The sequence below is a fragment of the Phaenicophaeus curvirostris genome, chromosome Z (genome assembly GCF_032191515.1).
Source record: "Phaenicophaeus curvirostris isolate KB17595 chromosome Z, BPBGC_Pcur_1.0, whole genome shotgun sequence".
In the NCBI taxonomy this organism is placed as follows: domain Eukaryota; kingdom Metazoa; phylum Chordata; class Aves; order Cuculiformes; family Cuculidae; genus Phaenicophaeus; species Phaenicophaeus curvirostris.
In genome coordinates this window covers 57,194,445-57,217,715 of record NC_091431.1, presented here as the reverse complement: position 1 = coordinate 57,217,715, position 23,271 = coordinate 57,194,445, and the positions used below count along the sequence as shown (strand labels likewise).

Below are 23,271 nucleotides of genomic sequence, written 5' to 3'. Positions count from 1 at the left end.
AGAGGTAGATACTTGAGTGTGAGTGTGGTACTGTTCCCTTGCACATCTAGTTCCATGACCAAATGCAGACACAAGGCAGTAAGAATGGCAGTGGGTGTTAATGTGCAATTCACAAAGAAGATGTATACTCTGGAGACATTTACTTTGCTCAGGTACCTTACGTGCTTCCTAACTACATGCATATTTGCTTGCTTATTAGGCCTACTTAAATCTCTTATTTTGCATACCTAAGCACTCGCTTCAGCTGTCAGCTGATGTCCTGTCCATACGCTGTGATTGCTGCTACATACAGGGAGAAGAAACTGAAAAAGATACTGAAGGAATAGAAATGTCATCGATCAGATTTACCTATTTTTTTTCTGACTCACCCTGCTGCATCAGTAAAGATTATAATATTTGGGAGATAGAGAAGAAAGAAATTACCTGATGGAGAAGTGGGAAGTGAAGGAAGGCGGGGAGGGCACAAAAGCACATGGTGAGATCTATCAGAGTTTGAACCATTTATCAGTTTATCTGAAGGAGCCATAGTACAGACTTTGTAGGAGAGTAGTTGGTTAGAGTCTGTGTTCCAGGGATCATCCAACAAAGCCTGACAGCTGCTTCTGTGGTCCAGCAAGTTGTGTTCACTCCTACTCTTTTGAGACCTGTGTGCAAAATGGTGGTTGCTGGTGCTGGAGGAGAAGCTTGACTTTGTGCTCTGGGAAGCAGTTAGGAAGGAATTGCCTGCAGTGATTGGTGGGAGGCTCTGGGTTCTAATGGGCAAAAGTCCCTGACAATCTGGTTGCTTCTTTTCTGGGATGAGGTACTTTGTATCTGTGCTCCTTCTTTTAAAGTCAGCAGTGGTCACACACTCATCTGGCATATTTTTGCAATTTGTGTCCATAATGCAATCAAAAGTGGTGATGATGTCATCTACTTCTGAGGTCTCTTCTCTAGGATATCGGTCTCTGCTTCTGTCCTTTTGGCTATTTTTCTGATCATCTTTCTTCTTCTTGCAAGAGAAGATGTGGTTCAACAAACTGAATCGTCCTTTCTTTAGGAGTCTGTTGTTCTGGGAGGGAAACTGATGAACTGGCTCAGACCTACTGGAAGTACAAATCAAGATGTGATGTTATTATTGCCAAATAATGAAACAATACTGCCTGTGTTAGCCCATGAAGTGAAGCATATTGTGTTCAGATAGATTTGCAGGAGTAGTTCAAGGAGGCAGGAAATTAGAACTCAAGTTTTTAATTAACAAAGACTGAAAATGATACCATGTTACTTCATTCTTTCTTATGGGATTTGTTACCTTACACTCATCTTAAGGTAGACAGCAATCAGGAAAAACCCAAACTTTTCTGGCTTCAGCAGCTACCAGCTGCAGAATAATTTTTCTTAATGGTGAGGCAAGATCTAATAAGAAGAACATGCTGGGATCTTTAAAACCAAGTGATCTTTGTATTAGGTCATATTTGGAAAATGGTATTTCCAATAGCATGGTCATGGCTAACACTGTAAGAAAGGCAGTAGTTCATCACTCCTTCCCTTCCTCCTTCCTCTTTCCTTTCTCTATCCCTTCCTCCTTCCCTATCCTTTTCCCATTCCCTTGCCGAAACCGTACTCAGGAGGCACAGCACAGTTTCAGAAGGTCTATCAAGATAATCACCTACTGTGACGTTGCTGTAGTGGTTTTTAAGTGAGATTTAGAGTAACCAACATTTCAGACCTAAGCCTACAGGTAGAGTGCAGGTGGAGGAAGAGAGGTAATGTTACCTGTGTTTCACAATTTGTAGCACAGGAAATAATACTAACTGCTGACTGGAAAGGAGAGGAAAGCACAAAGAAATAATAAATGTATTTGTAAGTGCATGCCCCTTTACTAAATTTGAAGAATTGAAATGAATTAAATAATAGATGCTGAAACATGGGAAATATAAAGAGAGCGGAAGTTCATGAGCAATGGTAAAAGAATTTTACTTTTTAACTGAAAAAACCCTCAGGATAAGAGACAATCCAAGACAGAGAACTAAAAAAGACTAGGAAAACACAAACCCTTGCCATCAGGATGAAAACTTGAATTTTTTTTTATTGTCTATCTAAGTGGCAAAGTTGCTTTTGTTCTCAGTCTATCCCTTTGTTTGACTACATGAACACACTTGTGCACAGAGATTTCAAAAAAGTGGAAGGCATATATCTTAGGGCCGTAATTATTCTGTAAGATAAATTTTCTTCACAAAGGTAACTGAGCAAGAGCTACACTCGCATCTTCTTGGTTCAGAACACTCTGCTGATCAGCAGACTAGCACCATAACCACAGTGGTAAGACTTCAGTAGATAAGTAATTCTAATGTTGGTCTTTAGGTAGAAAACTTGAACTGTTTATTGCCTATGACTGGAGGAGACATCACTCAGGGCTCAAAACCTTCAGCAGCATACAAAAAGCAATAAATTTTTTAGTTAGTGGCAACATGTGAGCAAGATACGAACTTCTGCTTTACCTGCTCTCCTGAGATAGCAGCTTAATGCATGCTGTGTGTCCACAGTACATTGCATATGTCAGAGGAGTGTTTTCATTGATGTCTCGAGGACTGCTGTCTATCCCCAGCTCCAGCAGAGTCTGCACACAGTCTGCTTTCCCTGCTGCTGCAGCCCAGTGCAAAGGTGTCCTACGGAAAAGGAAGAGTCTCATTAAAATCAATGAATAAATTTACTATCGAAACAATTACTGACATAATGATATGTACTTTTATGCAACTTGTCCAGATTCATGACGTCCATTTTAAGGAATTATCCAGCAACTTGTCCCACACTAATGTAGCTGCTAGTGGTAGTAATAAGGCCATAGATGTGCATCTATATACGCACAACTATTTAGCTGTAGAAAAAGTAATATGAAGCTGCAGAATGCCTATACATGCTATATAATAACATCTATTTCGCTGCTGCGGTTTCATGGTGGGAGAAGTGACTGAAGTTTTCAGAGCAGAATTTGAAAAAAAATCTTTGTAGTGTCTACTACATAGGAACAAGATCTTTTCATGTTTACATCAAACACAATTAGCAATGGTTGGCTCAGGGCTTTCCATGTAGATATTAGGAAGAGAAGCTTCCCCCAGATGAATGAGAAGGACTGGACACATTTACCAGACTGTCATTGCCCCTTTGCCAGTTTCTGTGTTCTTTGATGGGCACAGACTGGAGCAGATATAGTTGTCTTGAATCTGTGAAGGAAAGTCAAATTGATTTTCTGCTTGGCAGAAGATTTGCACCTTGTCTTTGGAAACCTTTGTCCAGTTCCCAAACTGCACTATTTTGCTCTTGTGAAAAATCTGTAAGCAGACAAAACACCTTAAGAAAACTATGCAAGAATAATAAATAAAATTGACTTTTCTCAGCTATGTCTTTGTAATCCCAGTGATTTCAGCTAGGTGCAGTCAGAAACAGTAGAGTGGAAATCTACTCTGTGTTTATAGTGAACAGTTTATCTTTCCCCCCTCTTCAAGTGTAATATGTTCTATGGGAATATCTGAGAATGTGTAATAGTAGGTTGTGACTTACTGAGCTCTAATATGTGATTAAACTCCACACTTCGCCCATCTTTCCATAGAAACACAACCTCTCAACTACATTTTAATGAAGTTTAGAAACATCTCCAGACCCCTTTTGGTTTTATTTCTGTTCTGTTTTATTGCACTTTTCTATGAAGAATGCTATTATTTTAAGTACCTGAAGTTCCAAGCCAAGAAAACCTTGGCTTTTCTCTACTGAGCAGGATAATCAGCTTGGACAGTCAGTTGATTCAGTCTGCATTAAAAAAATTCATGAGCAAAATTCCAAGAGAGGTAGATGTAGGTTGAAAAAGAGGAAAGAACATGATTTGTTTGCACTTATGGCTTTGGGATTTCATCCTGGGAGGAGTCAAATGCTTTCTCAGTATGGAAGATGAAGAACCCCATGTCCTACAGGAATATTGTAGTTTCATAAACACAAATAGCAGCAGGATTTCAGCTTCAAGTTGTTGGATCCTGTTCTATTGTTTTGAAAAGAATGTCTGCTTCTTATTGAAAGAAGTCAAGTGGTGGAAAAGTCCTTTCACACATAATCTTATCATTTCCTATCAGAAACACAAAGTTAAATAACATTCCTACCAGTTAGTTATTATTCTAGATATTGTATGTGTGTTGTACCACTGAGTGGTTCTGAGCAAGCATGATTTTCTACACGTTGGTTCATTAACTAGGCCATGGACTGTGAAGCAGGAAACACAATTATAGAATAAACAGAGGTAGTCTCATGTTAATAGAAAGGAAGCAGTAACTTCAGTTTCAGAGTTTCCATGGTTACCTGTCATCCACATCAAGGGCCTGCAGGTTGCACTCCGGGACTTTAGCAAGCTCACTGATAATATCACTGTAGCCTGCAGCCGCAGCAATGTGCATACATGTTTTTCCGTTCTCATCATCATAGTTTATTATTGATGGCCCCTGGTAGTGGTCCAGAATGATGGAACACAGAATCCTGTTGCCACTCTGGGAGGAAGTTCAGAGAAGAAAAGCACTTACAATGGAGCTCACATGAAACTGCGTTTTCTGTGCTGGAGGATAAATACGAAAATGGTGGTTCGCTTTGTATGTACCAGACTCCCCAGGTGTGAAAGCCAAAAACTTCCACTCTCCTGCTTGGGTTCTGGTTTGCTTTATGAATTTCCTAGAACGCTTTGAAGATTGGAAAAATAGTAAATAATTTATCACTGCAAATATCTCCAAAAGTTACAGAATGTAAATTACTTAACAGCTTTCTCAGAAATAACTTGGGGTTTTTGCTGTTTTGCTAATCCAGAGTCCAGAAAGATATGAGATTCTATTTTGTTATTGAAATTTAGGATTGGAAAAGACCTCCAAAGACCAACCCACTTCTGTAAGCATGTCCAAATACACTTAGAAAAGCCATCTCAAATATTTGCTCAAGTGGTTGTTGAAAACCTTATTAGCCAGTTTGCTCCAGGGCTTCAGTGTCTCTGTAGAAAGTATATGTTGTTCTGTAACCTGCAAATGGAATGGAACATTGTATATCCTAACTTGATGGAAATTGTGAAAAAGAATCAGTGATTTTTTTTAAACAACATAGCAATTCAAGGCTGGAAAGCTCTTTCTAGATCATGAAATTCAATCCTTGCAATCACTTGCAGCTATGTTGCATCATCCCTTTCATAAACTAACTATGTCCATTAAAAACAATTAGGTTTTTTGTCCCCATTACTCCCAAAGGAAGGCAGTTCAAAGACTTGTTTGCTTTAATGATTAGTAACTCTAATTTCTATTCATACTCATGGCTGGTTTATGTCCCTTTGTTTCTGTGCCAGCATTATTATTTAGATTAAATACTTCTTTCCTCTAACTGGTATTTGTTCTTCAGATGTATTTATAGACAATCATCATATCCCTTCTGAGCTGTTCTCTTGCTGCTCTAATCAATCAAAGCCTTTTAAGTTTTCATTGTAAAATAAGCTATTTCTCTCATCAACCTACTAACCCTCCTCCTTTTGTGTTTTAGTTGTGTGTCCTTGGAGAGGGTTGATTAAAATTGTGCCTCGTCATACACAGACATTTTTGCCAGGTCTTTGTACAATGACACAAGCTCTTTCCTATTTGTGTTAGAAATGCCTCTTTTGTGTGTCACAGGAATGCATTTGTCTTATTTACAGCTGTGTCCCATTAGAAGTTCCCTCATTTTGAAATACCCTTTTGCACCTCAGTACTTCACTTTCATAGTCATTTTCAAACATAGAGTTTCTAGTTCCTGGGAGGCCTTTCTGTTATTAGCACCCAAGTGCATTACTTAAACATTATCCTGTTCAGTTTTGTTCCATTTAAATTACTCTAGACTTGAAGGTGATTCAGCTTCCCCTGTATATCCCCATTCTTTTCTGTTTATGTCTTCCAGTTGCTTGTTACTGGCATATTTAATAAGAATTTAATAAGAAAGGCCTTGTATTTTGTGCCAAGTTATCAAGAAAATACTAAGCAAGTTTGATTTCAAGGTTGACCCCTGAATGTAACTTCTTTCCAGCCTCTACTTAACATTAAATTATTTCTCTTCAATTCTTGATTTTGAGAGACATCTTCTTTTGCCTCTCCATACTATTATTTTGTAAGATGTCTACTTACTCTAAATATATCCTGTAAAGATGGATAGTCAACTGTCATATCCCAAGCCTCTTCTACTGGTCCCAGAGCTTCTCAGTCCAGCTGAGAGTTCCCTTAATTAAGACAAAATGTGTCTCTCCAAAGTCAGGAATTTTCTTTACTCACCTGTTTAATTTAGAGTCAATTTTTGATAATGCCATCCAAACTTATTTTCTATGACCAGGCATTTTATAATATCTTCATTAACTATGCTAAAATTGTTATTAATTTATAGTTGTTTGAATATCTAATGAAAAAAGAGTGTTGATCTTCATGTTCAGGAATACCAAAGTCCTATGAATAATTGTTGTTTTTATTCTCTGGTCCTGATCCCAAGTATCAATGTCCTTCACACCAGCCTAATTATTTGTTACACATTTTGGTCACTAACATCAGAGAAATCTCAAGTTACCTTCAGGACTAATGAGTCTGAAGTCTGTTATATACTTCTGGTACCACCACAATAAACATCTATCTGCTACCATCCTTCTCTGAGTCAGTTTTGATAAAGTAAAAAAATATTAACCTGCAATATCTTACTATTTCTATATTCATGTTCTAGTGATACTACTATTCCTCTAATTTTATACTGTCTTGGTAAGTCTAAATTCACATCCGGCACCTACAGTTTCAGTCTCTAACTATTCTTGCACAAGAGCATTTGCGTAACAAATGTCCCACTCTTCCTGGCATTTTACACATTTACAGACTGTTCTGTCTGCCACCAATCTTCCATTTTCTAGACTAAACAAACCATTTCAACTTCTCTTCATGGGTCAAATTTTTCAACCTACTTATCATACTTAGTGCTTGCTTTTGGCCTCTTTCCAGTTTGTCTGCATCTTTTCTTCAACCATGGCACCCCAAACAACATAATTATCTCTCCTGACATTGAAAATGACATGCTAGTTCCTGTAGCCCACATGTATCACAATTCTGCTAATACATCCCAGAATGTTTGTTTGGTTTGTATCAACACCATAATTAAACTCCTACTGAATTTGTAATTCACTAGCCTACTACTCTTCATTTTGTGCAAACAGCCTAAATTTTTCACAGATCTGTACCCAGCGCTATTTTATGAATTTCAATTCATTCCTACAATTTATCAAGATAATTTTGAATTTTTTCCTGAACTATGAAGTGCTTGGTGTCCCTTTAATTTGGTTCTAGCTGTAGCTTATATGTGAGTTGTATATTTCATCACGTGATTACAGAACAGATAAAAACATTCTTGTACTAAACCCCCGGGGTTGGATTGTCTGTGAGATGTCCACCTGCAAAGACTGTTTGGAGTGTCCTGAAAATGAATAATAGAGAATATATGATGTGTGATATAACTCCCTGGGTTGATTTTGATTGCATTACTCCTTGTTCTTCCCCATAGGGACATTGTATATTTGGACTGAATGCAGGGTCCATTATTGCAAATTGTACTTATACAAATTGTGCTATTGACGTCATCCAGTGTGATTAAAATTGCATGTACTACTCAAACCAGAAAGGGACAAAAAATTGAACGTTTTATGATCACTCTAATCACCACCTACTTAACAAGCTTTCTATGTCATGTGATGAACTCTATCTTATTGGCACTTTTCCAGTATTTCTGTATTTTACTACTTAGAATTAAATTGATTAATTGACATTCAAACATACTATATCCAATAGCTTCTTATCTGAGGAAGCAATAATTACTTCAACAACGGCTATGAAATTTATGTACTATTTTAACAATTCAATCAAATTCTTAATTATATTTTCTACATAATCAAAGCATATTTCCTAATATTTGGAACACTCCGCTGAAAGAGATCTCTTATCAACTGCTTTGTGGCTTTCCAGCCGTCTCTTTTTAGGAATGCCTTCTTATCTTTACATTCATCTGGGATCTTTTAAGTTGCACACAAAATTCTTCTAAACCACTTACGCTGCCCTTTTTCTTAGATTGATAGCTTTGAGCTGAGGTCACCAAAAATCTTGTCTTCCTCTGGTAAATTTACAATGAACCACAGTACTACTGTTAGACCAAGATGTTTGGTGGTAAATTTACCATAGGAAAATTACATGTTCTTGTAACCTTACTGTATGTATCCCTACATTTTATCTTCCCTTTTTGTATTCAAATATTTTTAAGGAACATCCTCAGAGATTCTTATTTTGCTATGTATTTCTGTATAATCCCACAGGGCTTCCTATTAATTTCTATACAGTTCTGTCCCATCTCACACCTTTATCTGCTTCCACCCATTATTGATTCTCCGCTATGAACTCTTCTTTCTTAGATGACTCATGTAAAACTTATTTACTGAAGAATAAATATCCTAAAGCCTCAATCCAGGAGAATTTGCAAGGTAAACTCTCATTGTAGTCTGTGCAAGTTTTTGTCTGAGATTTGTGTCATCTCCCTAGAGTGGCAAACAACAAATTCACTAACAGGGTTGCTAGCTCTCACTTTTATTTGATCACAATTCTATTTTCTTTGGATTAGTTAATAAAAAGCCAAATTTGTGATAGTTACATCACTCAGTGCTTTCAAAATAAGAAAATAGTTCTTCTGGAATTGTCTACCAGTGAAGTACCATAATGAGAATCCTGCCAAGTTTGGGAAAATATTCTGTGTGAATTATGACACTTTTACATTCTCACTGTTACTACAGCCTTCATACTTCAGCCCTTTTTATGTCCAGCTGATATGCAGAATGATAATTTTACGTGGGAAGTTTATTATCACTTATGAAATATTCTACTGTAACATTCCATTTTATTCTGTCAGTCTTTAATTGTACATAGTACAATGTTTGCCTTGTGTACTGCACTATACGCCAGGATATGTTTCCTCCTTGTCAGAATACTCCAATGAACTATGTATTTCAATGCCAAAGAGAAGAATCACGTGAAGAGTCTCCTAGGCAGGCTTATGGCTACCAGTAATGTAAAGCTGGGAATGGGAGAGGGACAAGCTATGGACCACTTAACTACTTAACTGTTTTTTGGAAACTCTGACAAAATATTTTTTTTCCAAGTGAATGCTTCTGGAGATTATATGGTTAGGTTGCATTAGTTCTCTTATATTTTCTGTCTTTATGTACTAGTGTGTAGTTTAAAGCCCTCTTATACCCATAGCTAACTTCGTCGGAGGGAAATTCTCCACTAGCAGCTGACTGTGTTTCTTCTGCAATCCTTTGTCTTTCAATTCCACACCTGTGAATCCAAAGCTTTGATTTTCTCTTTGATGTCCTCCTGCTCTGACCCTGAATGACTAGACATTTTGACACATTATTTTACTCCTTTCTGCAGCAAAAAGCAAATATTACTCCCATTGTACTACTCTGGGATGTAACTTTTATAAAGAACTATAGATGAAATGAGATCTGCATCAGTACTTCTATCTTCCTCCTGGAAACCATTTTTGTGCATCATTGGGTGCTGTTTGAGTTTTATGTTACAGAATGCTGGCTGGTGTCCCAGTCCTTTTAGCTTTCCTCCTAAGCCTTTTTCAAAATTACATGCTTAACATACTTTAATATTCAATTGACTATTACACCAGCAAGGCCCCTGGAAAAAAAAGCAAAGATCTTTTTCTCCTTTGCTGAAATAAAGAAACATGAGCCATTCCAAGTATTTGTTGAGCAACCCATAGAAAATTTGAAGAAATAACTTGTCTGTGGACATTTTTCCTGTGTAAATCCAGTTGAGGTTATTACATTGGTAAGTACATATTTCCTTTCAAAGTCACATTTTTATCCTTTTTTATTCTGAAATTCAGTATTTACTGAAAACAAAATCCAATCCACAGACTTTTCCAACTTGTCTTTGTTGGTTGGGACTTCAAAAATCTTAATCTTAGACTCAAGGCTTTGCTAGCAGAAACCGTGTGCTCAGTTATGTCTATGCTGGCAAAACAGAACTATTCCTCCAGTACAATTTTTTCTCTTATGGGATTCATTTTACTAAGGTGCAGTTTTCCTCGTGTTCACGTTCAGATTGCCTTTACTGTAACACAAATTCAGAATTTCATCCTAGAATCAATATAAGACAAACATAATGTCGCTTCAACAGTGAGGATATGTATGATTGGTGCCAGATATTAAAGCTGTGTCAGAACAACACATCCTAACTTTTTGTAGATGGAATGTCTGCCATTTTAAACATGGAAAATGCTGAACTCAAGAGCAGAGACATAATGCATTTCCTTCTAGTCTGTGGCAAACAGTGCAGTAAAAAACATCCATCAGGCTGGCAAATTGAGTTGCTGAAGACTTTTGTATACCTGGGAGCTTTCTCCCATTGTTAAGGACTTCCAGCATTCCTCTCCAGTCTAGGGAAAGCTGAAGAATGGAAACATGTTTACTTTACCTTCACAGCTGCCATGCCTTGGCTTCTAGATGGCCGTGTTGGCAGTGAAGAACCACTGCAAAAACTCAAAGCCCCCAGTGGTTTCTCTGCTCTCAAGGTATAAAGACAACTAGGTCCTGTGCTGAGGAAAGGAACAATCTGTAATACCATCTTCAGCTTTCCTCCTGCCAGCAAAACATTGCCAGAAGTTGCCTGGATGCAGCCCAGGCACTTCACAGGGTGTGCTTCTGATGGCAGACCAATATAAATTAGTGACAATTCTACTGACGCCTCTGTAGTTACTCAACTAGCTCAGAGAGAAGCTCATTTGTCTTCTCCTAACCCTGGTGCTTCAGCCTCAGACACCCACTGAGACAGTGTCTCTTGCAGACTCAGAGTGTCCCAGCTTGGCTTGACTTTGTGGTACTCTTGGAGAGAAAATGTGTTGTTGTTGTTGCACAGGATACTTTGTGCTGTGGTCCTCAGAGCACTGCTGCCTCTGGTAAAGCTAGGGGACATGGTGTTTTAAAAATATTTATCCTCTCAGCAGCTTTAGTGGGTCTTGGAAAAAGCCACCAAAAACCAAATGCAGTCATGGAGGCATAACTACAGCTATTGTATATCCCTGTCTCTCTTACCATTTCTTTGCTCAAGAACCAAAAAGCTGCACAAAATACCAGCCAAGTTTCCCTGAGAATTTTTCACTTGGAGACTTTTATAATACATGGCTATGATTTACTATGTAAAGGGCAATGACTAAAAATACTTGGCAGCTTTCCTCTGCTAGTACATTGCCGTGAGGACTGATTTCTCTGGGTGAGCTGTCCCGCTCAGGTGGGACAGGAAGGGTAGGAGAGTTGATGGAGTAGCCCTCTATGTTAGAGAGTGCTTTGATACCCTCGAGCTCGATTATGGTGATGACGGGATCGAGTGCCTGTGGGTTAAAATAAGAGGAGCCCACAAGAAGGCAGATATTGTGATGGGAGTCTGTTATAGACCACTCAAACAAGAAGAAGCAGCTGATGAGCTTTTCTGTTAACAACTGGAAGAAGTCTCAAGATTGCTACCTCTTGTCGTTGTGGGAGACTTCAATCTTCCAGATGTCTGCTGGAAGTACAATACAGGAGAAAGGAAGCAGTCTAGGAGGTCCCTGGAATGTGTGGAAGACAACTTCCTCACACAATTGGTGAACTAACTGACAAGGGAAGGCGCCCTCCTGGACCTGCTGTTTGTGAACAGAGAAGGCCTTGTGGGGGATGAGAAGGCTGGAGGATGCCTGGGACAAAGCGATTATGAGATGGTAGAATTTCCACTTCTGGGTGAAGTGAGGAGGGAGATCAGCAGAACAGCCACATTAAACTTCCAGAGGGCAGACTTTGGACTGTTCAGAAGGCTGGTTGGCAAAGTCCCATGGGAGACAGTCCTTAAGGGCAAGGGAACCCATGAGGGCTGGGAGCTCTTCAGAAAGGAAATCCTAGCAGCTCAGGAGAAAGCCATCCCCATGTTCCGCAAAAAGAGCCGGCAGGGAAAAAAACCAGCGTGGTTGAGCAGGGAGATACGGGTGGACATCAAAAAGAAGAGGAATGTCTATGAACTTTGGAAGAAGGGACAGCCGTCTTGGGTGGACTACAGGGAGGAAGTGAGATTGTGCAGAGGAAAAATCAGGAGGGCTAAAGCCCAACTAGAGCTCAGATTGGCCAAGTCAGTGAAAGATAATAAAAAATCTTTCTATAAATATGTTAACAATAAAAAGAGGACCAGGGAGAGTATTCAGTCCCTGTTGGATGCAAATGGAACAACTGTGACAAAGGATGAGGACAAGGCTGAGGTACTTAATGCCTTCTTTGCCTCAGTCTTTAATAGTAAGGAAAGTTGTTCCCTGTTTGTACACACCCAGGAGTTAGAGGAGCAGAATGAGGCTCCCATGATCCAAGAAGCGGTGGTTAGAGACTTGCTTGCCCAGCTAGACATCCACAAGTCTATGGGGCCGGATGGGAACCACCCAAGAGTATTGAGGGAGCTGGCAGGTGTTCTTGCCAAACCCCTTTCCATCATCTTCCAACAGTCCTGGCTGACTGGGGAAGTTCCACTAGACTGGAGGCTGGCTGATGTTGTGCCCATCTACAAAAAGGGTCGGAGGGAAGATCCAGGGAACTACAGGCCTGTCAGTCTGACCTCAGTGCCAGGGAAAGTCCATGGAACAGGTGATCTTGAGTGCTATCATGAAGCACATGCAAGAGAACCGGGTGATCAGGCCCAGTCAACACGGGTTCACAAAAGGCAGGTCTTGCCAAACTAACCTGATCGCCTTCTATGACAAAGTTACCGCACTACTGGACGGGGGAAAGGCTGTGGATGCATCTTCCTGGACTTCAGTAAAGCCTTTGACACAGTTTCTCACAGCATTCTGCTTCGGAAACTGTCAGCCTCTGGCTTGGACAGACGCACACTCTCCTGGGTGGAAAACTGGTTGGATGGCCGGGCCCAGAGAGTGGTGGGAAATGAAGTTAACTCCAGCTGGAGGCCAGTTACAAGTGGTGTCCCCAGGTCCAGCCCTGTTCAACGTCTTTATCAATGACCTGGATGAAGGCATCGAGTGCACCCTTAGCAAGTTTGTGGACGACACTAAGCTGGGTGGAAGCGTGGATCTGCTGGAGGGTAGGGAGGCTCCAAAGGGATCTGAACAGGCTAGACCGCTGGGCTGAGACCAATGGCATGAGGTTTAACAAGGCCAAATGCCTGGTCCTGCACTTGGGGCACAACAACCCTGTGCAGTGCTACAGACTAGGGGAAGGCTGGCTGGAAAGCTGCCTGGAGAAGGACCTGGGTGTGTTGGTTGACAGCGACTGAATATGAGCCAGCAGTGTGCCCAGGTGGCCAAGAAGGCCAATGGCATCTTGGCTTGGATCAGAAACGGTGTGGCCAGCAGGTCCAGGGAGGTTACTCTCCCTCTGTACTCGGCACTGGTGAGACCGCTCCTCGAATCCTGTGTTCAGTTCTGGGCCCCTCACCACAAGAAGGATGTTGAGGCTCTGAAGCGAGTCCAGAGAAGAGCAACGAAGCAGGTGAAGGGGCTGGAGAACAAGTCTTATGAGGGGCGGCTGAGGTAACTGAGGTTGTTTAGCCTGGAGAAGAGGAGGCTGAGGGGAGACCTCATTGCTCTCTACAACTACCTGAAAGGAGGTTGTGGAGAGCAGAGAGCTGGCCTCTTATCCCAAGTGACAGGGGACAGGACAAGGGGAAATGGCCTCAAGCTCCACCAGGGGCAGTACAGACTGGATATCAGAAAAAAAATTTTCACAGAAAGGGCCGTTGGGCACTGGCAGAGGCTGCCCGGGGAGGTGGTTGAGTCCCCATCCCTGGAGGTGTTTAAAAGACAGGTGGATGAGGTGCTGAGGGACATCGTTTTGTAGTAGATAGGAATGGTTGGACTCTGTGATCCTGTGGGTCTGTGATTCTGTGACGTGCTTTGAGAAAAAGGTCATCTTTTATTCTGCAGTAGAATAAGGATTTATTCTTTACTGCTACGAGAGAAACAGAAGCATTTGTCTTCCAGTGCCTTTTTGTCAGGCACAGGAGATCAGGACATTTACAGGTATGCAAAAAAGTGTGGTGCATGTACATTACTCATCTTCTGGCATCTACTTATGGTTTTAAATGTAGACAGTGTTCTTGGAAGAGGTCTGGTAATTATCCTGTACTTACCTACAGGTTTTGCCCAAGACAAATTCCTAGTAAGCTCAGTGGGTGTTCTGCAATTAATTTCCTCAGAAATTTGATTGATGTGAATAATTACATTGTGAATGACATGTCCATACTTGAAAGAGTTACTGTTTAACAGTCAGTTATTTCAGGCAAAGGCAGTTTTTCTGACGATCTAGTTGTACTGGTAAGTTTGTATATAAATACTGCTGTGCCATGTACAAGTTACAAAAGGGGCTTTGGCTTATGAACTGACATAAATGAAAGTGGAGAAATAAGTTACAGGAATATAAACATCCAAGTAGCACTAGGGAACATCCCTGAGTTTTGGAACTCAATTGTCTGTACCATAATATTTTTAAAATCCTCTCTGGCATGGTTTTGGCTTGGGTGAATTAAACATTTTCTTCACCAGTTCCTGGGCATAGTTCAGGAGATAGCATGGACCACAGACCATTCCCAATAACTGATCTGCACATGAGCATCTGTTTTAGAGAATAAGAAAGTTTAGCAGTAGGAACACAGGCTATCCTGTGATAGTCGACATTGGTGACAGAGCCAAGACTCAAGCATAGTTAATTTGCTATTGAAGACATTGTTGCAAATGTTTATAGTACTTTTTTTTTTTTTTTTTGGAAAAGCTTACAGTGTTATTGGAGCAAGTTTATTTCTAACTCAAAACTATTTTCAAACTCTCTCCCTCCTTGTTTTGCAGCTTGACAGCTCGCTCTATAGAGCCCTGCTGCTATGCAGTGTTCCAGCCTTCATAAGAAACAGCTGTACCTTTGCTGAAATGACAATATTTATAAAAGAAAGGGATTTTTTAAGGGGATGCTTAAAAAATGCACATTGAATTTGGTTTTCATTTGTTTACTAACAGCCAAAATGACGTAGTGACATAAAAAAAGGAAACAATACATCCCCTTTTAGCTATGTCTGGAAAACAGTGTGGCACAAGGAGAAAACAAATACAAATTTGCAGTAAAAAAAATCTGCCTGAAACCAACCAGACTGTGAGTGATGCCTAGCAAATGCACCTCTTCTGGCCTAATCCACCAACAAACATGTCTGCTACAGAGAAACACTCACTAAGTTTTAAGGAGTGTTTGGAAGTTTCTCCGAGGTCTGACGATGTAGGCAGAACACACACATGAAAAATGGGGTGCTGGGCAGAGAGGAGTACAATGATATCTTGGGAAACACCCTAGTCCTGAGCCACCACTGCCTTCCCTTGGCACCTTCCTCTGACCTGGCTGGGAGGCCAGCTCTGTTCTCAAGATGCCCTGCAGCAACAGAGAGATTCATTCCTAGAAATTCCGTGATTTAAGTGTGCACTCACCTTACAAGTAATTACAGAGAGGCTGCCATGCTTGCTCAGCAAAACACAAATGAGTAATGGCCCTATGCTTTGCTTTCATAATCATAGAATCATAGAGTAGTTTGGGTTGGAAGGGACCTTAAAGATCATCCAGTTCCAGCCCCCCTGCCATGGGCAGGGACACCTTCCACTAGATGAGGCTGCCTGAGGCCCCATCCAACCTGGCCTTGAGCACCTCCAGAGATGGGGCAGCCACAGCTTCTCTGGACAACCTGTGCCAGTGTCTCACCACTCTCATTGTGAAGAAATTCTTTGTAATGTCTGGTCCAAGTCTGCCCTTCTCCAGTTTATATCTGTTCCCCCTTGTCCTATCACCACAAGCCTTTATGGATAGTCCCTCCCCAGCTTTCCTGTAGGCCCCCTTCAGGTACTGGAAAGTCAGTGCAAAAGCTCCTTGGAGCTTTCTCTTCTCCAAGCTGAACAAGCCCAGCTCTCTCAGCCTGTCCTCGTATGGTACCCAGCCCTCTGATCATCTTTGTAGCCCTCCTCTGGACCTGTTCCAACAGTTCCATATCCTTCTTATGTTGAGGATTCCAGAACTGGACACAATACTCCAGATGAGGTCTCACAAGAGAGGAATAGAGGGGCAGAATCACCTCCCTCTCCCTGCTGGCCACATTTCTTTTGATGCAGCCCAGGACACGGTTGGCCTTCTGGGCTGCGAGCACACACTGCCGGCTCATGTCGAGCTTCTCATCGACCAGCACACCCAAGTCCTTCTCTGCAGGGCTGCTCTCAGTCACGTCATCCACCATTCTGTGCTGAAATCTGGGATTGCCCCGACCCAGTTGTAGGACCTTGCACTTGGCCTTGTTGTACGTCATGAGGTTCTCATGGACCCACTTCTCCAGCCTGTCCAGGTCCCTCTGGATGACATCCCGTCCTTCCAGTGTGGCAACTACACCACTCAGCTTGGTGTCATCTGCAAACTGGCTGTGGGTGCACTCGATCTTGCTGTCAATATCATTGACGAAGACAGTAAACAGCACCAGTCCCAGTATGGTTCCCTGAGGGACACCACTTGTGTATATGTTTAAGATATACAGGTATTTCTCTCTGCTCTTAGGACACGGGGGAATTAAGTAACTGCATTGTTGCTGTGGAGCAAATATGCAGGCTGGTGATTTTTTAAAACATTGCACTCTGAATCAACCTGTAAGAAATCGTAAGTGCAGCTCCACATGACAGAATATTATTTTGAATGGCTTATTTTTATTTGCCTTCTTTTTATCTCTGGAGGTTTGCATTTCTTCACTTAGGAAGAAATCTTTGATTGCTTGTTTATTCTTTAAATAAAAGCTGATATTTTTACCTAATTCTATGACTTTGGAAGCCAAAGTTTTAAGAACGAAACAAAGACAATTCTGGTAAAAACACATGACAACTGCAAGGCAGGAACACTTCATATTTCCAAGGCTATTTCCAAGGTACTACTAGTAGTATTATGATACAGTTACATGTAGTATGATAGTGTATCCTCTATAGAACATACTATATTTTACTAGGATTTCAATGACACCATTATCTAGAACTGTGAGAATGGCTTTAAAATTTGTTCCAGTATCAGTTAATAGGTTTTTATTATGAAGATGCATTTCTTTTTCATTACAGCAATTACTGTTGACTGCAATGAAAGGAGAGGAATACCTCCTGAGACACTTCTAATATAATCCTGTCTGCACCAGCTCTTAAAAGTATTGCATGTGTGAAAACTGTGACATGTGATACCCTCACTTCAAACCGGAATATCCTGTGTATTTTGACACTGATGTAACAGATAAGTGCTGAAGGTGTGAACTCGAGCAGCAGAAGGTATGAGCTTTTCAATAGAACAGATCTTGGTGTGGGCGAGGTCTGTCTAGTTACATGGCTGAGTCTTCACAGCTGCCGTCTTTCCGGTGGAAGACCAAGCACCAAACATGCAGTTTTTGAAACAGCCAGTGTGGAACAGTTACTTCATATGAAAAAGCCTCTGAATTTGGCTATGAATGGCGGGCAATGTTTTTATGTGGTCCAGCTTGATGTTTCAGCCCAATGTGCACAAACTGCCTCTTTCCTGCAACTTCTGAGAAAAGTTTCTGTGCAGTGCCTGATCTTCTCCTTGCTGCATTTTTTAGAAATGAAGTTAAACAGAGGGCCCTATTCAGCCAAAACCAACCCCTGCTGTTGGTACTGCCTGAACTCTGTGAGTCGGTGGTACTCTGAGGGTATTAATCTAATTCTTAAAGGGAAAATATCCCCTTTCCAGCAGCTATGGAGGAGGCTATTAGCCATAACTGTAATCCCACCTAGGAGAGCTGTTGTTCTGCTTTCTGTCATAGCAGAGAAAGTCATGCTTGTCCACAGTATCTATTTCTCCTGGGCCTAACGGGGCAGCACTGGCTGAGAGTACTTTGTCTTGGCTAAGCTTCAGTAAGACAAATTCAATCTATTTCTAAAAGAGAAACTAGCTTTATTACAAGATCTGTTCTGTGCTCTAGTATTTCAACTGCCCCTTCTGGACCGAGAAATATGGATAGAAGAAACAATTTTTAAGGCTTTATAGTGGGAATTCCTCAAGAAGAAAAAAAGGGGGAGGTCATCTTGCACGTATTTCCTCTGATTTTTGGAAGCAGCTTAAAGAGAGAAAGAAGTGGTGATTTGCCTCCACCTGAGGCCAGGTTTGTTTTGTTCAGTTTTAATTTCCCCTTTCTCAAGAGTTATTCTGCATGTTTGTGAGAGAAAGGTGGAGGTGGGAGTTAGTGGTGGAATTAAATAATAAAATTTACAAAATACAGAATCAGAAAAAGATTAAAATCGTAGAGGAATTTTTGAGTCCTTATATGAATGGGATTCCCTTTTGTCTTTCTGTTTGAGAGACAGCTTGTTCACAGAGCTATGATCCAGACCACTGCCCAGCCTGCAGGAGCTTGCATGAATTTCAGAGATTTCCAGCTGGAAGCAGTGTGCACTACAATACGCTTAATTAAAATGCACAACAGGTTTTAGAGAAATAGCATTGAAGTAATACCAATTGCAGGGACCAAAATATACCTCTACTTCAGAAAAACAAAAGTTGAATCTGTTGTTATGTGAAGCACCTGTGGGAGGGTGTAGTTGAAGGAAAGAGATTATCCATTCTAGATGTCCTTTCTCATTTAAAAATATAGTTTATAGCAGTTCAAAACTTCTGAATTTCTTTGTTGGCACATTTTTTAAGGTGAGTGAACTTAGACCAAAAGGTAAGTATGCACATACTTAGTCATTGTAGGAAAATGTTACTGGATTTTTGTGCAAGTTCTGTTTCTGCTCATCTGGTGTGCAAGTGTTTTGAACATTGATATTGGAACTTGCTATGTCAAATAAGCAAGTAAAAACATATTTAGATAATTTCATCTGGGCAGTTTTCTGCAGTAACATTTAAGCATAACTTCGTAATTTACGCTATATTGAAGAACATTTACTACCAGTTGCATAATACGGTATTTAATGGAACATTAAAACTGTGTGTTTTCCTTCTTTAATGATGGTCTGAGTAATTTTTAGCAATCTGATATTTTTTTGCACAGGAGATAGGAACATACAGTTCAACAGGAAATGTGTTTGGCTCCTTGTTTTTCTCCAGAAAAGTAGGGCCTCATCTCCTCAGCTAATTATTCTGCCAGTATAGCTGTTTAAATATTTTTTAACTTATGTTTACATTGGTTTATTCCCAAAACTCTTTGGGAAGACTATTTAAGCTGCTGATTTCTGCAACATCATTTAGTGAAAAAAATTAAGCATGAGTTCAACATGAAGCATATACATAGTCACAGTGACATAAATGTTAACTTTCTTTAGGGCAATAGTGCTGGACCTATGTTAAGTATGTCTTGCTCTCCATGTAAGATGTTAGATCCTTGATCCGTTCTCACTGGTAAAACGCTGGGGCTGCTAGAGGGCATTCCTAGCATCCATTTTCCTTGTTTCACAGACATACTAATTGAATTTAGAGTATTTAGGACATCACAATAGCTAGCTCAACTCAAGCAACTGCCTGGTGAAACCGTGGTGGTGGCTCACCTGTACTGCCCAGTGCAAAGCTGTTTTGAAGTCTTTGTCCACCAGAGTCGGGTCTGCTCCTTTGTGCAGCAGAGTCTGGGTGTGCTGGGGCCTGTTGTGGAAAGCAGCCCAGTGGAGTGAAGTCATTCCCTGAAAGGCACAAACGTGGAGATCAAATAATCATCCACCATTCGTAGTCTCTGTAGGTAAGCTGGCAGTTCTGAAACCATTCTGGACTGACAGACTCTTCCCTCTACGTCTTGATTTGGAATAATTAGTAACAGCTTCTGAGTTAGTGGAGTCATAAGGGGAACAAAGGAAAAAAAGGGAAAAGATAACTCAAAAACTTTTTTTGAGTTATTACAGAAAATGGATACAAATACAGATGCTTCTTTTGTACGTGACTTTAGCTTGTTATAAACAACACATGGTCAGGACTATGACAGCCAGGGCACGGTACTCCACGGCTCAGTTTGGATTCTGTGAGAAAAGCCTGGTTTAGATTGGTGCTTTGACATGACACAATATGGTGTTGATTTTAGGTCTTATCTTTGATCCGAGATAAATATTCTAAGCTCATATTCTAGCTAGCACTAATTTACGAGGTAAGGAACTGACCCAGTGATGTCCACAAAAATGTCAGAATATCAACATCTCATATTTACTGTTTAGGGAGAAACAAAGCAAATGGTAAGCTATTCATCTGTATTTTCTTTCCATCTTAGCTGTGTCCAGTCAGTCTTGGTAGAGAAGAGAATTCATGGCCTGTACTTGCATCTTCATCGAAATTGTTAGTAACACACCTATGTTTCACTCTTTGTCCATAATACAAAGATCACAGAATCACAGAATCACAGAATAACCAGGTTGGAAGAGACCCACCGGATCACCGAGTCCAACCGTTCCTACCAAACACTAAACCATATCCCTCAGCACCTCGTCCACCCGTGCCTTAAACACCTCCAGGGAAGGTGACTCAACCACCTCCTCGGGCAGCCTCTGCCAGTGCCCAATGACCCTTTCTGTGAAAAATTTTTTCCTAACGTCTAGCCTAAACCTCCCCTGTCGGAGCTTGAGGCCATTCCCTCTTGTCCTGTCCCCTGTCACTCGGGAGAAGAGGCCAGCACCCTCCTCTCTACAACGTCCTTTCAGGTAGTTGTAGAGAGCAATGAGGTCACCCCTCAGCCTCCTCTTCTCCAGGCTAAACAACCCCAGCTCTCTCAGCCGCTCCTCATAAGGCCTGTTCTCCAGCCCTTTCACCAGCTTTGTTGCTCTTCTCTGGACTCTCTCAGATTTTCTGTGTAAATTTACTTACTCAGTGTGTTTCTTAAAAATTGCCAATGTTGTTCAGATGTGGTAACAACCAGTTTTGAGCATGTGTTGTTTACTATCAGTTATCAGGGAAAACACATTTCAAGGGCCTTGCCTGGTTTCTAAAATTATAAAAAGCAAAAAATGTAGAGCAGAGAAAGAAGTTAAAATTTGACATAGAACCCCATAAAGCCAATTGGCAACAATTCAGGTAAAGTACAATCTATAAAACATTGATGCAGACAGCTTATCAGTGCATTACTAGTGGAAGCTGTTAGCAGTGATTTTCTAATGAAATCTGAATGCCCTAACTTTAATTTCTCTTGCTCATCAAATATCTCATAAGGCTTTTCAGGTCACCAGATGGCTTGAATATAGGTGATTGCAGAATAGAGCAGTTGAACAAGAGTGGTTTTGTTTCTAGTTAGGATTTGCAAAGCTTAAACATGACAGCTTTCGCTTTGTAAAGCCAAAAATGAGGGTAAAATCCTGCCTAATGGAAATTAATGGCAGCTCTGCCATTGACGTCTGTGGACAGAAGTTTTGACACAAGGGACTTAGCACTATTGATAGACACTCAGTATCTGTGAGTGATGTGAAAAGAACCTCCAGTGAAATGATTTCTAGCTGGCAAATGGATCCTTGCCCCTAGTCCTGGAAAGCAGGAAAGATCACTGAAAGAGGAGAAGGTGCATTCTTCCAGGCCAGCTTTCTGTCATTCACTGTCAGTCTTATGACATGAACAAAAAAAATCCTTGAAAAATCATCTTTCTGCCTGTCTCTACTGTGATAACCAGAATTTTCTGAAAAAGTAATTATTTTAATTTTCTGAAAAAGTAATTATTTTAATTTTCTGTAAAACTGATGCCTGATGATTTCTGTAGGCTTTAGATGCAAAAATCCAGATAATAATAACAACAACAATAATCATCGTTTTCATCATCGTCATCGTTATCATCGTCGTCATCATTATCATATTTTAATCCTCTCCAAGCAATTTATGATGCTATCAACTTGTATTAAATCATCCCTCTAACATAGCTGCCAAGCTGGAAGTCCTGTTTTAATTAGTTTGTACTAGTTGTTAGCCTGCCCGTGAAAGGAAGCTATTCCGTAACTGTTACTATCTTGTAGTAATATGAAACTGTCGAAGCTGAAGATCAAGTAGAATATAATATTAATGGAGAGACAGCCAAGCAACTGCGCATTTATAAAAAATAGGAGCCACAGGGAACATAAAAGGAGAAAAACTAAGAAATGGCTGTGAGAAATAGAGTGTGACACTTGTTTTGCCCAAGTTCAAGGCTTTTTCAGGGAATGTCTCTTCACATTGTCATCTAAGAAGCTTCATAAATAAACCCACAGAAAGCCACAGTTGTGGAAACTGTGAAACCTCCAGGTGTATATCTTATAATTTACGTGCTCATGCATTCATCAGGGTGTTTTTCTCAAGTGTAAGATGGGAAAACTGAAGCCTTTTACTGATGCCAAAAGAACAGCTCTATTAGCTGCAATCATTTTTGACGATCCACATTTTTCAGAAAGCATGAATATTCAGGGCGTCGTACAGACACTTGAACAAATATCTTCTCCATGCTAAATGCCAGTTAACTAGACTGAAAGTTCCAAATCACATGTAGCAATGCAAAGCATTACAGCTTCAAATTATGATCTTGTGTTCTGTGCAATTCATTAGAAACATAATTCTACAACAAAATGAAGCATACATCTGGTTAAAGTAGTTATGAGCAAGGTCTTCAAATTGCTGTGGATGAGGAAGGTTCATAGGAAGAGGGAAAATTAACAACAGTGGTTCTGGCACCGTGGAGAAGAGATTTGTCCTTGAGTAATTGTTAGAGCGAAGAGAAACATGAAAAGACATCCGAAATCTCCCTTGTGCCTTCTTTGTTTGGAAAGGAAGACATTTGGGAAGTTAATGCTTTCTTGTATATATATACACAGAGAGAGAGCTCAATTCTTTAAGGATCAGAGGATAGCATAGATTTTTGTAGCTCTGTGGCTGTTCTGTGTAGTAGCAGCTTCCCAGTATTTTTCCTGAGAACAGCACTTTAATGATGGGATGATTGGTAAAGATGAAGATTTATTCCAATGTCTAACTTCAGAAGATTCAAAAGCAGTTAATGTCTTGGCAAGAGAGTTAAGACACTGATTCAAGATATCATAGCTGGCAGCATATGGAGAAGGTTTATTAGCCTAAAGGTGTATCACACATACTAAAAAAATAAGATAGTGCTTTACAGAGTTCAGCAAAAACTTTATAGAAATTTTTGACAACTGCATAGTCTCATCATAAAACTGATAATACAGTGGACTCTTTCTGAACAGCATGACTTG

The 23,271-nt window shown here is 40.4% G+C and overlaps 1 protein-coding gene across 2 annotated transcripts in view; it reads right to left on the bottom strand.

Annotated features, from left to right (window-relative positions):
• The window catches only part of ANKRD55 (ankyrin repeat domain 55), a 50,679-nt gene that overhangs the window by 12,888 nt on the left and 14,520 nt on the right, over positions 1-23,271 (bottom strand). The window contains exons 6-9 of one of the 2 annotated variants that reach the window (XM_069879784.1): positions 19,627-19,755; positions 4,327-4,511; positions 2,481-2,648; positions 424-1,085 (exon numbers count right to left, since the gene is read on the bottom strand). In XM_069879784.1, the coding sequence (XP_069735885.1) occupies positions 424-1,085; positions 2,481-2,648; positions 4,327-4,511; positions 19,627-19,755 (1,144 nt within the window). The remainder of the gene's footprint in view (positions 1-423; positions 1,086-2,480; positions 2,649-4,326; positions 4,512-19,626; positions 19,756-23,271) is intronic. The other variant, XM_069879785.1, reaches the window with a different exon arrangement.